We start from the raw sequence: 19,488 nt of genomic DNA on the forward strand, positions 1-19,488 counted from the left end.
TTTTAGATTCCTCTGGTGAGAATTCTCTATTTAGTTCTGCACTCCACTTTTTAATTGCATTGTTTAGTGTTTTGGTGCTAGCTTCTTGAGTTCATTGTAAATTTTGGAGATCAGCCCTCTGTGGGATATGGGGTTGGTGAAGATCTTTTCTCATTTTGTGGGCTGGCATTTTGTCTTGTTGACTGTGTCCTTTGCCTTACAGAAGCTTCTCAGTTTCAGGAGGTCCCATTTATTAATTGTTGATCTCAATGTCTGTGCTACCACAAGATCCAGCAATTCCTCTCTTGGGCATATACCCAAAGAATGCACATTCACACAATAAGGACATATGTTCAACTATGTTCATAGCAGCATTATTTGTAATAGCCAGAACCTGGAAGCAACCTAGATGCCCCTCAACTGAAGAATGGATAGAGAAAATGTGGTATATTTACACAATGGAGTACTACTCAGCAGAAAAAAACAATGGAATCTTGAAATTCACAGGCAAATGGATGGAACTAGAAGAAACCATCCTGAGTGAAATAACCCAATCACAAAAAGATAAACATGGTATGTACTCACTCATATATGATTTTTAGACATAGAGCAAAGGATTACCAGTCTATAATCCACACTGCCAGAGGAGCTAGGAAACGAGGACCCCCAAGAGAAGATTGCATAGTACCTTGAAGAAAGGGAGGGGGACAAGAACCCCTGAACAAAGTGGGAGCACGGAGAGAGGGTGGAGAGGAAGGAGATGGGAAGGGAAGAAGGGGAGGAGGAGAACAAGAGGCCTGAGAGAGGAGAGGAATAGAGGAGGGCAAGAAAGGAGATGCCTTGATGGAGGGAGACAGTACAGGTATGGAGAGAGGTCTGGCACAGGGGAAATGTTAGGGGATCCACAGGGATGACCCCCAACTAAGAATCAAAGCAGTGGTAAAGAAAATGCCATTGATGCCCTTCCCCTATAATGAGATTGGTGTCTACCTCGGTTTCCATTTCTAGAGCCTTCATCCAGTAGCTGTTTGAAGCAAAACAGGCACCCACAGCTAAGCACTGAACCATACCCCTGGAATTCAATTGTGGAAAGGGAGGAGGGATGAACAAAGAAGTCAAGACAGTGCTGCAGAAACCTGCAGAAACAGTTGACCTGACCTAATGAGAGCATGGAGACCCTAGTCATAAAGCTGGGGAAACAGCATTGAACCGAACCAAACTCTCTGGAGGCCAAGACAGTCTATGGGACCTCTAAGAGTGTAGCCAGTCTTTATCCCTAGAGCACAAATAGACTTTGGGAGCCCATTCCCTATGGAGGGATACTACTGCAGCCCAGATACAGCAAGGAGGGCCTAGGCCCTCCCCCAAACGATATGACAGACTTTGAAGGTCCCTGGTGGAGGGCCTCACTGTCCCTGGGGAGGAGCTTGGGGATAGGTTGTGGGAGGGTTGGTAGGGAACATGGGAGGATGGGAGGACGAGGGAATGGGGGGTGGATATGTAAATATGAATAGTAATTAAAGAATTTAAATAAAAAAGAATATTTGTAGGAAAATGGATATAACTGTAAATCAAAATAAACCAAACTCAGATTAAAAAAAAAAAAAACAAAACTCTATTTTACACAGATATTTAGTTAAAACAGCAAATACAGCCACCCAGCCTAAAGGATTCTTTTTTTTTAATTGTTTTAAATTTATTTTTATTTAAATTAGAAACAAGCCTGCTTCACCTGTCAATCCCAGGCCCTCTCCCTCCCCTACTTCCCTACTCCCCCACCAAGCTCCTACCCCATTCCCCCTCTGCTCCCCACGTAGGGTGAGGCTCTCCATGGGGGATCCCCAAAATCTATCATATCATCCAGGACAGGGCCTAGGTCCTTCCCCATGTGTCCAGGCTGAGAGAGCATCCCTCCACATGGAATGGGCTCCCAAAGTCCATTCATATGCCAGGGACAAATACTGATCTACTACCAGAGGCTCCATAGATTGCCAAGGCTTCCTCACTGACACCCACGTTTAGGGGGTCTGGATCAGTCCCATGCTGGCCTCCCAGCCATCAGTCTGGGGTCTATGAGCTCCCCCATGTTCAGGTCAGCTGTTTCTGTGGATTTCACCAGCCTGGTCTTGATCCCTTGCTTATCACTCCTCCCTCTTTGTAACTGGGTTGCAGGAATTCAGTTCAGTGTTTAGCTGTGGATGTCTGCCTCTGCTTACATCAATCTCTGGATGAAGGCTCTAGGGTGGCATATAAGGTAGTCATCAATCTCATTATCAGTGAAGTGCATTTAAGATAGTCTCTCCACTATTGCTTAGATTGCCAGTTGGTGTCATCCTTGTAGATCTCTGGAAATCTCCCTAGTGCCAGATCTCTCATCAAACCTATAATGGCTCCCTCTATTATGGTATCTTTCATCCTGCTCTCCTCTATTCTTCCCGATTCAACCTTCCTGCTCCCTCATGTCCTCCTCTCCCCTCTTCATCCCCTCTCTTTCTCCCAGCTCCCTCTCTCCTCCTACCATGCTCCTAATCCGCTCAGGAGATCCTGTCCCCTTCCCCGGGGGACCATGCATGTCTCTCTTAGGGTCCGCCCTGTTTTCCAGCCTCTCTGGCTGGTATGGATTGAAGGCTGGCAATCCCCTGATCCATGTCTAAAATCCAAATAAGAGTGAGTATATACCAAGTTTGCCTTTTTGTGACTGGGTTACCTCACTCAGGATTGAGATAGGGTTTCTCTGTGGCTTTGGAGGCTGTCCTGGAACTAGCTCTTGTAAACCAGGCTGGTCTCAAACTCACAGAGCTCTCTGCCTGCCTCTGCCTCCCAAGCGCTTATATTAAAGGTGTGTGCTACCACCGCCCGGCCTAAAGAATTCTTAAAAAGCCCTATTTTACACAGATTTTCAGTTTAAAAAAAAAAACAAAACAACCGAAGACATTAAATATATTGCTGAACTTCATTTTTATTTAAATGTATTTATCTTGAAAGAGACTATACAGCAAATATAAATGTAAACATGCATGTCTACATCAGAATTAAGCAAAATGAATTTTTAGGCACAAGATTTTAAATATTATTAAAGGAGACAAGGACTCTAAGACTGAAGTAACAGAGGCAACAAAAATACACATTTCCTAGCACTTGAGTTGGTCTTCCAAGCTACTGGTTAAGGCCTGAGTCTTAGAAAGTGTACGTTCCTTGCCAAGTAGAAAGATCCACTTTGGCTGTTCTTAATATATAATCTACAAATAGACAAATAATCCTCTTTCAAAATAATGTAATAAATATCACACACACACACACACACACACACACACACACACACACACACACACACACACACTTTAAAAAAGGGAAGGAAGGACTTTGGAATTTTCAAGTTTCCCTATTACTGCAGCACACCACCATAGAGAAAATTATTCTGCTACAGAAATAGATTAACCAGTGGCATTATTACAAATCTCTAGTTTATGTGTATTGCATTTTCCCATTTTTCAAAGGATTGCCATGGCTTCTCTGTAGAACTAGTTTTCCCACCTTACCCAAACAGTCAACATTGCATAGAGCAAATAAAAGGTAATTTAAGAATTCAGTAGGGACTTTCCTGGGTAGTTTCAGCATTGTCTCAGTGCCTGGAATGTTTCCCCTATGTTTATTCTCAGTCTTTAACTAGTGAGTTGTCTCAGTCTCCTCCCCACCAGGCTAGGAGCATGTGCATATCTAGTTCTGTGATGACAGTCCCTGCTTTTGAGGTACTCATACCAACCAGAAATCAGGTAGGAGAAAGGCAGTTTGTATGCACACCAGGGCATACCCCAAGGTTGAAAGAAATGAAGATGGTGAAGATGGTGCCTGAGACTCTCTAGAGAAGGTTGAGTAGGTGCAGAAGAGGGGACAGCAAAGGCACAGAGACAAAGGAAGTCACTTGGTTGGCACAAGGATACCCCTGAGAAGTCATCATTGTCATCATGATACAGGAGGCTACATTCTGGATTTTCAAAAATGGCTTTCTTACTGTGGTAGGGAAAGGAGATAGGACCACTGAAGGATTTGTGCAGAGAGCAAAACCTGGAGCCAACAAAAAATGTGGTGCTGGGTAGGCCAGGTGACCGGGGAGTCTGGGGCTCAGAAGGCTCAACTTACCTACCAAGCCCAGTGCCACATGCAAATACTTCCTATAGAAACAGTCACTGACCAGCATGCCAACACCACAGTTCTGTGTATACACAAACCAAGGCTTTTGAAGTGGGGCAAAGGGAGACTTGAATAGGCATTTTTAGTTCAAGTTCCTGGAACCTGCCCCAGTGAGAGCAGGTTAAGAGCAGTAAGACAATTCAATTCCCACATCCAGTGACAATTCAAGTCACTCAATCATGACGTTCATCTTCCCTGAGCTGTCATTACCAAAGAATTATAAAGCAATTATCAGTTTGCTATAGAGGTTTCCCATCTGCCACTGGAGATCCCCAATGGGCTAAGACCCCAGAATAAGGTCCCAGTGCACACTCTGCACCTACACTTAGGCAGAGTGGTGGAGATGTGCTGCTGGGCAGTGGCTTCTGCCCAGTCTCGGCTCACTTTGATCTCTGTGTGGATCAAATAGTTGGCCTATATGATACAACTCTAACCTAAGCCCCCACCATGGGCCATCCATTTCCTTTCTAGGTCCACACCACCTCCCTCCACTAGCTCAGGAGAAAGGGGTATGTGAGCGAAGGAATCCAAGAAAAGAAAAGCATTATTAATGTCTTAAAGCAAAGACAGGAAGTTCCTAGGATATATTCATTCTAACTACAGAGACGGGCAGTGATGTACAAGTCACCACACACTTCCTCAATGTAGAACATTGACTAGTGACCATATTCCAGCAAGAACAGTCATTCGGAAATGGCACACTACAAAAGGCAAACGTGTGATTCTCCTCTATAAACATACCAATCAGTCTGGTAGTCAGGCACAAACAGTGACACAAAAGCATAAACAGAGTCCACACTGCAGAACTCCATTCTGGATTCACTTTTGTCTGTGAAGGCTTTCTCCTGGTGCATCTGCTCAGACGTTTCTTCACTGCATCCCCCTTTGACTCCTAACCTCTGCTAACATCCATGGAATGAAGAACACCTAGGGATGGATCCACATGAACCCAAAAGCCTCACATAAGCTGAGGATGTGTGTCAGTCAGCATGGCAGCTGCTGCTTTAACCTGCCTCACATACAAAGGAATCGCCTGAGTCTGAATCCAAGTTGAACACCAGCAATGCTTTTGTCTTTTGGAATCTGACAGAAAGTTCCATGCAGAAAAACCTGATGCCAGCAAATGTAATTCAAAGAAGTAGTGAGCAAGCTTGCACCAGGGACAGGTGACTGGCCATTCCCTGCTGTTTGCTTCCCTTTCCTAGCTGCACTGAGCTAAGCTACTGGATTTTCAGTACACACACTCACACACACACCCACACACCCACACACACACATTAATCAACCCAAAGACTCTGCCAAGGTCTACTTCTTCTACAGCCTTGTCAACTTGGGATCAGAACAGAACTTCCTTACAACTTCATGTCAACGGTGTAAAGTGGTCTTAACGTATTTCTATGACACAGTCTGAGGATCTCCTTTCTTTCCATAACCCTCAAAGACTTTTATTTTACTGGTACAGATCACCAGACCAAACCGATGACTGCTGAATTACTGGCCGGGTGAAGACATGGGCTTTGAATGCCCTAGACCAGGGTGCATTGGTCAGTTTTTCATTACTAATGTTAACCATGTGGAAACAGAATTCCGTTAGTTCTCCTATAGAGCTACTTAAACTCTGAAACAAGAGATTGTTGAAGAATTATGTGAGAAAATCACCCACCACCACCAAGTTAAAGACTGAGTATCTGCATGCTTCCAGGCCTTAACTCCTCCTACAGGCTCTGCTTCGCAACATCCTCCTGTGGTGTGGAATCCCGACAGAAGTAGCTGAGTCTTGCAGCATGTCTGTGTACCAGAAAGACGATTTCAAAAGCCTGGTGCTAGTCATCACTGTCACTGCCAGACTCACTTAACTGCAAATCATTTCCTACAAAAGAAAACAAAGTGAAGGTGAGAGCACAACAGTTAATGCACCTACAGTACATCTCTCTGTACTCTAATGCTTATACTCTGCCTTCACTTAAAACATCAAGACTTCCTTGAAATTCTTTGGCTGGCTGCTCACTTACCACACCACACTAAAAGCTCCCTAATCAGGGCTGGAGAGAGGGTTCAGCAGTTAAGAGTACTTGTTGCTCTTGCAAAGGACCCAGGTAACTCACAACCACCTATAACTTCAGTTCCAGGGGATCTGATGCCCTCTCTGACCTCCTTAGGCATCAAATATGCATGAGGCATAACACATACAGGCAACATACACAAAATAAAAAGAATAAATCTAATTTAAAATTTTAAAAACAAAATAAAAACCAGAAAAACTTTGCTAATACAACTTATTAGGCAGGAAAACCAATCTGCCTTACTGAAAAGGCTGGTGCATTCGACATTCTGAAAAAAAAAAAAAAACCACTACTTTTAGCATGTACAAAGCATAATTTGATGCTGCTTATTACCACTGAAGAGGAGCAGCAAGACAGTTTTAAATGTGCTAAGAAAACAGAAATAGCATACAGCATTTGGCAGACTCGTTCACATTAAATCGCTTCAAAATTATTTATTTTATGTATATGAGTGTTTGGTCTACATGCATGTTTATAGACCACGTGGGTGCCTGGTACCCTTGGAGGTCAGAAGAGGGCACTGGATCCCCTGGAACTGGAGTTATATAGGTGGTTGTGAGCTGCCACATGTGTGCTAGGAATCGAACTCAGGTCATCTGCAAGAACAAGTGCTCTTAACCCCTAAGCCATCTCTGCAGCTTCATGAAACTGTTTTAGAAAAAATTAAATAGTCAGGTGTGGTGGCTCATGCCTATAACTCCAGCACTAAGGAGGCTGAGGCAGGAAGGTCACAAACTCAACCCCCATAACTCCCCCGCTTACAAAAACTAAGTAAACAAAAAGTTTCCATTATGGAAACTGAGTGCGGTTTACACTTATAGCATGGTAAGTCTCCTCTGCGCACCCCTCTCCAGGATTACTTTAATAGAAAGCTCCAGATTATTAGAATGTGTATAAAAGAAGCTCAGTTGATAGCAGTTGTATGACAGCGAAAATCCATATTTCTTACATGTAGACCAGCTGTTCTCTGTCCCTGCAACCCTTTTAGAGGACCCAGCCCAGTCCCTAAGGACTTCCTTTTCTGACTGTGTGAGAACAGAATTCTTCCCTGGACCTCAACTTATACAGATGACAGGGCACAGCAGGCAAAATGCTGAGGTGCTTTGGTTGGGGTGGAGGGGATGGCACAAGTGGGTGGAGGTCAGAAATGCTGCTATACACCCAACAAGGCACTACACAGCCCTGCAAAAATGAACTACCCAGGCTGGAATGTCCATAGCATTGAGACCAATAATGTCTGCTTGGACCACATTGGAGGGCTAAGCAGGTCTGCATCCCACTTCCGCTGCCAGGTCTTCCATTTCCTCAAAGAAAGATGACTAGGAAAGAGACCATTCACCATGCAAGGTTGGGACGGGGGACGGGGACGGGGGACGGGGACGGGGGACGGGGGCCGAGTACAAGCACAGAAATCACCCCACTCTGAAACAAAACCAATTTTGTTCTGGCTTTCCTCTGTGTTACCTTATCAACTGTAGGAAAAGCTACCCAAACATGACAACATCTTGTCTTTTCTCTTGCCAAAAGCTAGGAGGTGTCCAAATAGAGGTAATACGTTAACTTTTAAAAGCCAGCTATAGGCAGGCTATGTCTTAAACCTGGTGTATGGAAAACCAAAAAGGTCTACAATCAAGTTTTAGCATTTTGCAAAAGTCATAGCCACAAGTAAAGGGAGAAAAAAAAAAGAAAAGACTGAGTTTGGGGTCTCCCCAATTTGTCCTTGTCAAGACCCTTTCTTGTGCCCTAAATGCCTGTAGTTTATAGGTTCCAGCACAAGGCAACATAAGCTGTATATGGCCTTCCCCGTCTCAGCTACTAAAAGAGGACACACTTACTGAGTGTATTCATGAGCTGAGAGCTTCCTTGGGGCCGGCTGGTTCCATTGGCCACTGCAGGCCTGCTGTTGAAGGACTGTTGGTGTGAAGGCTGGGGAGGAGAGGCTGGGCCATTGTCCTCTCCTCCGCTGCTGGAGCTGTCATCATCACTTGCGGAGGAGCTCTCAGAGTCGGAGGAGCTGCTCCCACTGCTGCTGCTCATCTGCTCAATAATGTCGACCTCAGCCCTCAGTTCTGTAATGATATGACAGGGTATAACCAGCACAGTCACCACTCTGAGATGAGAGGAAGCATCTATGAACAGAAGCTGACAAAACCAACCGCAGTGAGGGAGACTTCAATCTTCTCTGTTTCTTGAGTGTAACACAATGAACCCCCAAACTGACAAAGATACCTACTTTGTCTTGGGGCTGATGGGAACACTCAATGTTTCAGAATGACTCTTCTGCGTAAGACACATCAGGGTTATTATTTCCTCAAATAAAGACTCTTGATTTGGGTGTGGTGCATACCTATAACCTCAGCCCTTGGGCAGTGGAGTTAGGAAGATCTTAAGTTCAGGACCAGCCTGGGCTACAGAGTGATACCTTGACACAGACAAGCAAACAAATGGGAGTTACTGTATAAATTCCCAAATAAGAGAAAAAAATAGAAAAATATTTATCAAGCAACTGCAAGTCTGAGGGCTAATTTTAGATCCTCCTGTCTCAGTTTCTCTTTCTGTTGCTGTGACTTGAGCAAGGGTTTATTACAGCTCTCAGTTCCAGGGACAGTGAGTGTATCAGTGAAGTCACAGTGCAGGAGCTTGAGGCACTGAGTCACTCTGTATCCGCAGCCACTCGCAAAGAGCAACAGAAGTCTGTGCTCGCTCACTTTCTCCTCCTCATATGGTCAATGACCCAAACCCAATGGTACTCCATACTTGTGTGGGACATCCTACCTCAATCTAATCTAGACAATCCATCAGAGCCATGCCCACAGGCTAAATAGCTCCTCAGAGGAGTGCCTACAGGCTTATCCCTAGGTGATTTCAGATCCTGCCAAGTTGGCAATTAACACACACAACTGCTGACCAGTAGTGAGGTCGTTGTCAATGGATTTCCAAAGCCACCAAGGAACACACACAACTGCTGACCAGTAGTGAGGTCGTTGTCAATGGATTTCCAAAGCCACCAAGGAAAAAAGACAGCTGAATAGCCTGTGTGAGCCTGAGTCCTTTCTGACTCCCATGAAAGCCTATAAGAAAAACCCTGGCAAGGGAGGCCAAATGGTGAGATGTCATCTCTTTTGACTCTCACACATTTGATCATGGCTATGCTTGTCAGGTTCTGCATTCTTCATGAATGTAAAGTAGAGGTGGAAAAACATGTTTTCCCTAACCAATCCACTGTCCCTAAATACATGAAGACAGCTGACAGATTTTTTTTCTGTCCAAAAATCACTGTGGCCATACATGGCTATGACTCCTTTTAAGTGCAACTGGCAACAACTGGCCACTCTTGGCCTAATTCCTATTCCATTCTAGAATCCAAGCGGGAAAATAATCAAGAGATGTAGCAGCTGTGTGAAACTCAGGGTGACTTTGAGAAGGCACTATTTTTACAGGGTAAAAAAGGCAAACTCCCAGGAAGCCTTCAACTCCTCCTGTGTTCTAGTATTAGGGGTTGCATTTGTTCCACAAAACTTATAAATGTGAAATATGATAATCAGCCCCATAATGCCTGAGAGTCTGGAGGGCCAGCACCCTCTACTGTGTGGGATGAAAGCCAGGATAAGCTTGTCTCAAGTCTGCAAAGGAAAGGCTCAAGTCAGACGTCTAAGTCCTTCTGTGTCAGATTCCATCTCTTCTGGCCTCAGGGCCTTTCAGAATTACATGCTCTGGGACAGCAAAGAGCATTGGCATTTTTAGAGTTCCCTTAATAAAGCCCTTATATTTGCATACATTAATTAATAGGTGAACTAAACACCGAGGATATTTTTTCTGGGAGCCTAAAGCCCTGTAAAGCTTCAGCTGATAGTAATGTTTATTTAAACCCTAAGCCTCTAAGAATGCTGCCAAGACAATCCCACTCAAGTTGGACTCATTCTTGTCAAGTGACATCCGTGATAAAGTGTCAGCCCTCAGCAGCTCTAGAGCAGGAGCTCTGATGACATGTCTGTAAGGTAGTGAGCTTTGTGAGCTTCCGAGAACCCAGTGCCTGACCCCATGTGACAGCCCAGCTCTCTACCTCTTTTGATGTCATCCAGCTGGGGCTCAGGTGAGGGGTTATCCTTCAAGGGAGAAGTTTTGGGTCCAGCTGGAGGCTTCGTTGGGGCTCGGAATGGCATGGGTGGTGGAGGAGGTGGTGGCTGTGATGGCTGTGGGGGACGAGTGGGCTGCTGTTCCATTCGGGCTTGGATTTTACTGCTCCCCTCAGCTCTGAAATAGACATTAAATCAAGAGGCAAAACAGTATTTCTCAAGATGACCAAGCACCCAGGCAGTGTCTGCTGAACCCAGTGTACTGTCCAAGTGACTGAAAAATCTGATCTTCGTAATTTCACCATGAGAACACACTCAACCTCCATGTGTCTACTGCATCCCAGGAATCTACTAAGCATCAGCAACACAGACAATGAAATGACCCTCTATTTCCAAGGAGTGTACTTTTTTTTTTCCTTTCTGAGTCAGGGTCTAGCTATGTACCCTGGGACAGCCTCAGCCTCCCAAGATCTAAGATTATAGATGTGCCACATCCAAAAACCTCAGCAAGGAGATAAAACACAGACACAATGTGATTAAATGTGTTTCTAAGAAAATATCACAATATGACTTAAATTCAATATACAGTTGCAATAATAAATATAGAAGTTTCTGAATAAACTAGATTTTGAAATGCTGGCAGCTTGTAAGTTTTTACATTATTTACTGGGTTCTACTTCCAATTGAGAAAATTTTATTCATTAATAATTTCTCCTATTATTCTGTATACATGCTGTAGTTGTTTGTGGGAGCTTGAGATGTATGGGGAATTCCTACCATTGGGAGTAAGGGTGTCTCCAACTCTTTTGCCTACTCTTGTAATCTTTTTCTTCCTACTGGGTTGCCTCATCTAGCCTTGATAATGAGGGTTTATTCCCAGTCTTATTGCATCTTGTTGTACTATGTTCTGTAGATATCACCGGGAGGTCTGCTCTTTTCTGAAGGGAAATGGAGAGCAGTGGATGGGGGGAGGCTGCAGTTGGGATGTATTATATGAGAAGAATAAAAACTAAATAAGTAAAAATGTTCAAAAATGACAAGATGGAAAAAGATATATGGTTCAATAACCAATAAAAGGTATCTGTATACTAAAAAAAGAATAATAGTTTCTTCTGCAAATGAACTGACTAGGCTAGTGCTTAGCATTAGGATCTGCACAAATCCCCTGGAGGTTTCTCCAGATTCTGACCTAGTAGGCCTTGATATTCTTCAAATATATATAACAAGTACCCAAGAGGTATGCTGCTGGTTTCCAAATCACAGAGTAGAATGGGAATAGAGCACCACTGGTATCACAGGAGCGTCAGGTTTACCTTAGGCCTTGATACAGAACAAAGGGATGGAACAGAAGCAGGCACTATAAACACTTCGCCTAAGGTGGGGTCTCAGCTCTAGCAGTCAAATTATGTAAACCACAGCTTCTGTAACCCCCAGTCTCATCCCCTGCCTCAAACTCTAAAAATTAGGTACCAAATCTAAAACATCCAGCATACTGGCCGATGAAAATCTCAATGAATGAGAAAAAGAAGAAAAATAGCTCAAGGAGGCATAAACAGACATCAGGTTGTAATAGTCTCTTAAAACTTAATTAGCAGAGTTGTGATTTAGCTCAGGGGTAAAAGCACTTACCTACCATGTGCAAAGCTCTGGATCTGATGCCTAGTACTGCCCCCCCCCCCCAACACAAGAACCTTAATCACTATCTTACCAATGAATACTGTATCAAAGTGTATTTATATAATGAATTGACATTCAGATAAACTCTAATGTTAAATGAACTATTAAGAAAGTTCACTATTTAAAAAAAAGGGAAACATTTTATTTTTATTATTTTTAATTTTTTAAAATTGTATTTTATTTATTTATGCTATACACCATGTGGGTCCTGAGGATTGAACTCAGGTCATCAGAGTTGGTGGCTAACATCTTTACCCACTGAGCAATCTTGCAAGACGTTTTTGTTCCTGTTGTTGTTTTGAGACAGGGTCTTATGCAACTAAGACTAGCCTCAAACTCACTATATAGCTGCAGATGGCCTTGAATTCTTGATCCTGCTGCCTCCGACTCTCAAATTCTAGGCTTACAGGTGTGACCCATCATACTCAGCAAGGTTTTATTTGATAGTATAGTCACCTCAAGTATATCCTAATTTATAAGCAGTAATTCACTCTAATAAAGTTATGCAATTGTTTTGTAATTTTAAGTCTATACATAAAAATCAAATTCCTCACTTGGTAGTATAAGAGCAATTATAAGATCCACAAAATTGGCTTAATTATAAACATCTTGTTTTGCCGGGTGTTGGTGGCGCACGCCTTTAGTCCCAGCACTAGGGAGGCAGAGGCAGGTGGATCTCTGTGAGTTCGAGACCAGCCTGGTCTACAAGAGCTAGTTCCAAGACAGCCTCCAAAGCCACAGAGAAACCCTGTCTCAAAAAATAAAATAAAATAAAACAAAATAAATAAATAAATAAATAAATAAATAAATACCTTGTTTTCCCCAGTGACTTCATGTTTTAGCTCTTAAAAAAGCATTACTTACTGAGGGAAATGTACATTTCTGTCCGAGACAGAAGTGGCTAACATTACTGATGGGACACTATGAACAAGCAGGTGTTTGCACCTTTATAAAATTGGACTAAATGCCACAAAGACTTAGAGACATTTAAGAATATCCTTCAGGAGAGTACCCGCCCACAGTGCAAGAGGAAGGGAGAACATGAAGTCAGACATACCTCGTCTTCTTGACCTGAATGCTGCTGCTGAGCTTCTCCAGCACATACTCCCCAGTGTCATGATTGATAATGAGCACACAGTCTTTCTGATAAGGCCGTTTGTTCCCTTTGAACACGGTCATGGGTGGTGTGGACCCCTGTTTGCCACAAAAGCAAAGTATAAACACACCAGTTATGAACAGCCTACCTCTACAAAGTACACTGCCTCATCCATCCTTCATCAGAGCTACTCAAAAACAAATGACCAATCTGTTGTAACTCTTCTGGCATTCAAAGCACAAGGAAAGGAACAGTTAGAACATAGCAAACATCTGGTTTTAGGTAGTCTCGAATTAAATTAAATTTTTAAATTACTAGGCACATTTTTAACAGTGTAGGGGAAATGGTTTAAAGAATAGTGATACACAAACTGAAAACAACTTTCCCCTACACTACAGAAAGCTATCGCTATGAGTAATCTCTGTATTTCTTTCCAAATAAAGAGTTCAGGGCTTCCCCATCATGCAAATGACCACCAACATAGCATTCTCCATGGGTAAACCACCAACTTGGTGAGCAGAAACTACCCCATGCTAGTCATCTACCCAAGCCTTTCAACCGCTCCCATGTTGTTCTAGGGCCAAAGGATAACATCTTTAAGGTGGCCCCTGTCTCCACCACCCATCCCGTGGCTATGTGGTCTTCAGAAAACAAGAAGCTCTTATTCTTGCCTCAGGGCCTTAACTGGGCTCCTACCTGCTATATTTTGATTCCTGTCTAAATTTTTCTACCTTCTGCTAAGTCCAAAGATGAGTTAGGAAACTCTTCTCCAGCTTTCCACAGTAAGTATTTGTTTTGATTTGGTTTTGAGACAGGGTCTCACATAGCCCAGGCTGGTCTTCTACTCTCAATCACCTTGCTTCTACCTCTCAAATGTAGGGATTACAGGAAAGCATCATATCCAGCAATGATTATATGTTCCCATATTTAAATTCTAGACCCTAAGCTGTGAAATGTACTTGTTTAAGGTTAAATCCTTAGAGCCTAGAAATGGGCTAGTACATTGAACATTCATTTAATATTTGTTAAATATAGGATTTAATTTCTTACTTAGGAAAAAAATTGCTTGGCTCTTCAACCCCTTATTTTTGAAGTAAAAATTTAGGTTTGAAAGGTAGCTTAGGGACCATTTACCTGGCCCCTTCATTTTTCATTTGGGAAACTAAGGTCCAATGGGAGATGATGTAACCTGCCATAAGTAACATGTAATAAAGAGGTGTCTGCATGAACAGACTATTTTTCCTCAGCTAAGAGGCTGGCAGGCCTTGCTTCCCAGACTCTTCATTCTGTCGCCAGTTACACAGAGCTTACTGCATATGAAGACCAAGCTGTGAAATGTGCTAAGAACCTCTTCTATTTTAACCCTTTTGCTTCTTGGGGTGTGTGTGTGTGTGTGTGTGTTGTGCTTACATGTATGCTTTTTCCCTGTGTGCGGGCATATGTGTGTAGGTGCATGTGTGCATACATGCACTTCGAGGCTGCTAACATCAGGTATCCGCCTCAATTGCTCTCCATTTTTCTTTGTGGAGGCAGGGTCTCTTGCTGAACCCAGCTAAGTCTAGTTAGCCAGCTTGCCCCAGAGATACCTTGTCCCCGCTTCTCTAAATGTGGGACCACAGGCAGCTGCCACGCCTGTCCTGCTTTTTACATGGGTTCTGAGGACTGAAACTCCAGTCCTCGTATTTGTGCAGTTTATTCATTCACTGAGCCATCTCTCCAGATCAAAGTATTATTAATGCAAATCTGAGTTAAGGTTTTCTTTCTGTTTTTCCTTTGGCTGTACTGGAGAATGAACCTAGGACCTCATGCATGCAAGGCAAGCTACAGACCCAGACCCAAAATGCTGCCCTGAAGATAGTTTTACAAAATATTTTCTTCCAAGTCCTTAGTGAAGCTTTTTTTTTAGATTTATTTATTATGTATACAGTGTTCTGCCTGCATGCCAGAAGAGGGCACCAAATCTCATTAGAAACGGTTGTAAGCCACCACACAGTTGCTGGGAATTGAACTAAGGACTTTTGGAAGGGCCACCATCTCTCCAGCCCCTCTTAGTGCAGCTTTTAACTGAGTTCTTCATGCTTAAATTAGCAATATTCCAAACCTTTTGTTCCTGCCTGGGACCATCAGCCTGTACTGGATGCCTTGCCATATATAAACATGTCCTTCTGGCTCCTACCTGCCTTCTGACTGCCCAGTGTTCAGAAGTTGCTATGACTACACAAGACACACAGGGCCTTTCTCTCCAGAACTTGGGATAAACTCTAGCAGAGGCACAGCTGTCCAGATGGAAACTTCCCTACTGTACTGCACACTGGAGAGAGGGGAGCTCAGGAACAAGGACAAAGAACTACCTTAAACCAAGCCCCATGACACATGTGTTACTGCCCACCCAACCCCTAAATTCCTAATTTACTTATGTTGGCTCTTTAAAAAAAAAATAAAAATAAAAATAGATTAAATAAAAGGAAATTCAAACTGTAAATAAAACACAAGGATTCATTACACAATGGAAACAACTTACAGGGATATGTGGCAGTGTAATTGTGACTTCATCTCCTTTGCCAACCTGGAGCTCCCCTTCACAGGAAGTATCTATCGATGCTGGCTTAAAGTCATCTAAAAGAAAGAAAGAATTTTCCCAATGGATGACTAAAAATAAGGACTTCCTGGGCATTTTAATTTCAGTATTACACAAATAAAGATGGTTGAGGATTCTTCTTGTATGTGTGTCCCTGTATGTACACGGGTCCATGTGTACATATATCTGCAGCACTTTATTACTCTCTCAGATACTGTTAGGTTTTTTGCTTGCCTGCTTGTTTGTTTTTCAAGACAGGGTTTCTCTGAGTAGTCCTGGCTCCTGAAACTCACTTTGTAGATCAGGCTGGCCTTGAACACACAGAGATCTGCCTGCCTGTCTCCTGAGTGCTGGGATTAAAGGGGTGCGCCACCACTACCTAGCTTGTCTTGTTTATTCAAACAGGGTCTCCCATTGACCTGGAGCTCACTGGGGGCCAGTGAGTCCCCAGTGATCCTCCTGTCTCAATATCCCTAGCACTGTGATTATAACTGTTTACTACCACACTGTGGCAATTTTATGTGGGTTCTAGAAATCCAAATCATATACTCATGCTTTCATGGCAAGTATTTCACAAACTGAGCTAACTCCCCAGGCCCATCATTTAAAATTCAAAGAAAAAAAAACAAAAAACAAAAAAAACTTCATCATACAAAACTTCATATATGCCGGGCATTGGTGGTGCAAGCCTTTAATCCCAGCACTTGGGAGGCGGAGGCAGGCGGATCTCTGTGAGTTCGAGGCCAGCCTGGTCTCCAGAGCAAGTGCCAGGGTAGGCTCCAAAGCTACACAGAGAAACCCTATCTCGAAAAACCAAAACCAAAAAAACCAAAAAACAAAAAAAAACTTCATATATGCTAAAGTAGAGAGAATAAGTACAATGAGCCCCAAAAACCCTCATCCAATTCAGTAATCACCAACTCAGGAAGGCCACTAATTATGTTGCCTTCAACTATACTATATTTTGGCACAAGGAGCTGGAACTCTTACACCCTTTTATTAATGAATGATATTTCCTTATTCTATGTGACAGATAACAGTTAACATCTACCATCCATAATAAGGTAATTATTAGAACTGTGTGCATAGAAGCAACAGAGCAAACATCCTGACTATAAATCTACATGAGACACAGGAGGCTACGTGAGGTTGAACAGAAAGGTTCAAAGGTAGAATCTACCACACTTAAGTTCTTTCATTTTGAAAAAGACACTTCAAGATCTGTTCAAAGCAGACGGGCAAACTCCAAAAGTTACCCTGCTTATCCTTACAAATTATACAATCAAAAGAGCCGTTTTACCTCATATTAACACACTCCTGCCTCAAACTGCAGGCCAGGTGCACATGTGCAGACTCTCACTTAAAACCCACACTGCTCTTCAGTGTAGGGGAAAAATGATAGTCTTATCATTTCCCCAATATTGTCTCATTGAAACATCTGGAGCTGCTGTCAGTGGGAAGCACAGAAATGACAAGTGGCCACACAGAGATGGGACTTTCATATCTAACACACCTCCTTCCTATGTGTTGAGTCACATCTATTACTCCCATGACAAAGCATGTCTTAGCTGGTGTTAATGCTACCGGAAACCAGAAGCCTGTGAATCACAGAGGGATGTGCTCCGTCAGCCAAATCTTTACTCAGGGCACACAGTGGAAGTACCCCACTCAGAGTCTATAATCATGTAGAAAAAGGCCCAACATAATGACTATTCCCACATTCCTTAAGCTGCTGTCTTCGTTTTCCAAACATAGATCAAGCTTTAACTTATGCCAGGTTCACAAACTAATTTTTTTCTTCACCCACAAGTGAGTTGGCCCACAAGTCAAGGTGGTGAAAGAGACCAAAAGACATTAATGTCAGCTAGGTATGGTGGATCAGGCCCATAATTTGAGCACTACAGAGACTGGGGCAGGCCTGCAGCATGTTCAGGGTGGACTTGAGCTATATGAGTACTAGGCCAGCATAGCCTGCAGGAAGACACTGTCTCAAAACAACAACAACAACAAAATCAGTGTCAAAAGAAGCACAGAAAGAGGAAGAGAAAACCTTAATGATGGTACAAAGAATGCAGATTCCCTAGCTGTGGGGGGACCAAGAGCCCTAAGGGGAAAGGAAAGCTAAGAAGAGAATGGAGGAGACATTGTAAATGACGCTCGTGGCAAACGAGAAGTCTTTTCCAGGGTGTGAACCCTGATGGAATAGAATAATTCGACAAAGGGGACACGAGGGAGAAGAAAGGGGCCTCGCTCCAAAGGGGTAAAGTTTGGAAAGGGGGCTTAATTAAGGGCTGGAAAGGGGGATTTTAATTAAAGGGCCCATGACCTTCTGAACTGCAAGGAAAAAGAATAGTTAGGTGGCAGCAACCAGAGGTTTGGTTTGAGAGGAGCGATATGAAAATAAAAGAACAGATCGAAGTCCCAGGGGATCTCGGGTGAGAGATAAGGAAAGTGACACTTCGAAGAGCCGAGGTTGGACAGGAGGGACTCGGGAATGGCACGTGGCGGCCATGGAGGCCGAAGTGATCCCCGAGGAGCGCTCACTCACAGCGAATAGTGTGGAAGGAGGCCCGTGGCCGTTTCTCGAAGCTCTCCCCCAGACGCAGGCAATGCTCCTCGCGATCCAGCAGCGGGTTCGCCGTGCCGTTCATGGCCTTGCACCTTCCTGGCACCCGGATCGGCGTTCTCCTCGCGCGGCCGCAGTCCCGGCCCCCCGCGCAAGCGGCCCGGAGGACCGCGTTCCCGGGACACCGCTCGGGAGCGCGCACTGAGCCAAGTCCGCGCCCACCCGGGGCCGGAAACCAGTCTCCACCGCGTCTAGAAAGACTCTGAGGAAGGAAGGCCGCTGCGCTTCCGGCATTGGGGAGGGACTTCCGGTTCCCCAACGGAAATAGCGGGGGAAGTGCCATGGAGAGAGAGTTCCCCAAGAGAACTGAAATGGATAGTCCCGGGCAGTAAGTATCTGGTTTAGTCTTTACGCTTCATTTGGAACATTGTACCCCCGAGGGCCTGACAGACAGGTGAGTGCGCCCTGAGCTATCCGTTGCTGGTAACGCTGTCAGCTGATAGCCGGGAGCCCCGAGCGTGGGGACTGAGTGAATGCGAGTCTGAGCGTTGATATCCACGGCCCTAGACATGCCCGAGACCCTAGCGGTCCAGTTTATCCTGCGGGTCTGAGAGAGATGATGATGGATCTCGGGAACTCAGCGACCCGTCACTCGGTCTCCCTGCTTCGCTCCATGGTTGCGGTGTGAGGGTTTCAGCTCTTGGCCGGCGTCTCCTCCTTCGGTTGGTGCTGTAGCCTTTTGTGGGTGCGATCAGAAACTCCGGCCTCTCGGGGTTAGCTCCATCGCCTCCAAAACCATGAAGCTACGGTCCCAGCGAATGTGGTCCCTCTTTTGTCTGTCAATCGTCTATCTGCTTTCAGTTCAGGCTGCTGTTGTTGTTTTGAAGTCTCATTTTCCACGGGCATTGATTGAACGTTGATGAGAATTTTCTCCTCACATTTTCTCAATCGATTCGTGGAAGCGTGCCTTTGCCCCAGCACCGTCTATTTCCTGTAATACTTGACTCATGTGGTTTGAATTGGAGTCCGCTACTTGAATGAGAGTTCTGGTCTCTGAATGCAGTAAGCTTTGTGCAGTAGACTGACTTGGTCTTTGTGACCTCTCCCGCCACCCGCAGGGTGTTGGGTAGAGTCAGCATCTGGTGAGTGTTTGGTGAATTGAGCCCAGCGCCCTAAAGAGCTCGTCAGGAACCTCTTCCCCCAGAGTCCTGGACCATTTTAGAACCCAAACTCTAGAAGTTCTAAAGGAAGCTCTAGCTCGG

The 19,488-nt window shown here is 44.2% G+C and overlaps 1 protein-coding gene across 1 annotated transcript; it reads right to left on the reverse strand.

The window, feature by feature from the left end:
- Positions 1–2,918: 2,918 nt before the first annotated feature.
- Eaf1 (ELL associated factor 1) lies at positions 2,919–18,584 on the reverse strand. The gene is made up of 6 exons (XM_027389521.1): positions 18,209–18,584; positions 15,604–15,698; positions 13,044–13,180; positions 10,297–10,487; positions 8,069–8,302; positions 2,919–6,040 (listed from the first exon to the last, which is right to left on the reverse strand). Exons 1-6 carry the CDS (start codon positions 18,567–18,569, stop codon positions 5,994–5,996), a joined length of 1,065 nt encoding a protein of 354 aa, XP_027245322.1. The 5' UTR covers positions 18,570–18,584; the 3' UTR covers positions 2,919–5,993.
- Positions 18,585–19,488: the final 904 nt, after the last annotated feature.

Source organism: Cricetulus griseus (genome assembly GCF_003668045.3).
Source record: "Cricetulus griseus strain 17A/GY chromosome 1 unlocalized genomic scaffold, alternate assembly CriGri-PICRH-1.0 chr1_1, whole genome shotgun sequence".
Classification (NCBI taxonomy): Eukaryota; Metazoa; Chordata; class Mammalia; order Rodentia; family Cricetidae; genus Cricetulus; species Cricetulus griseus.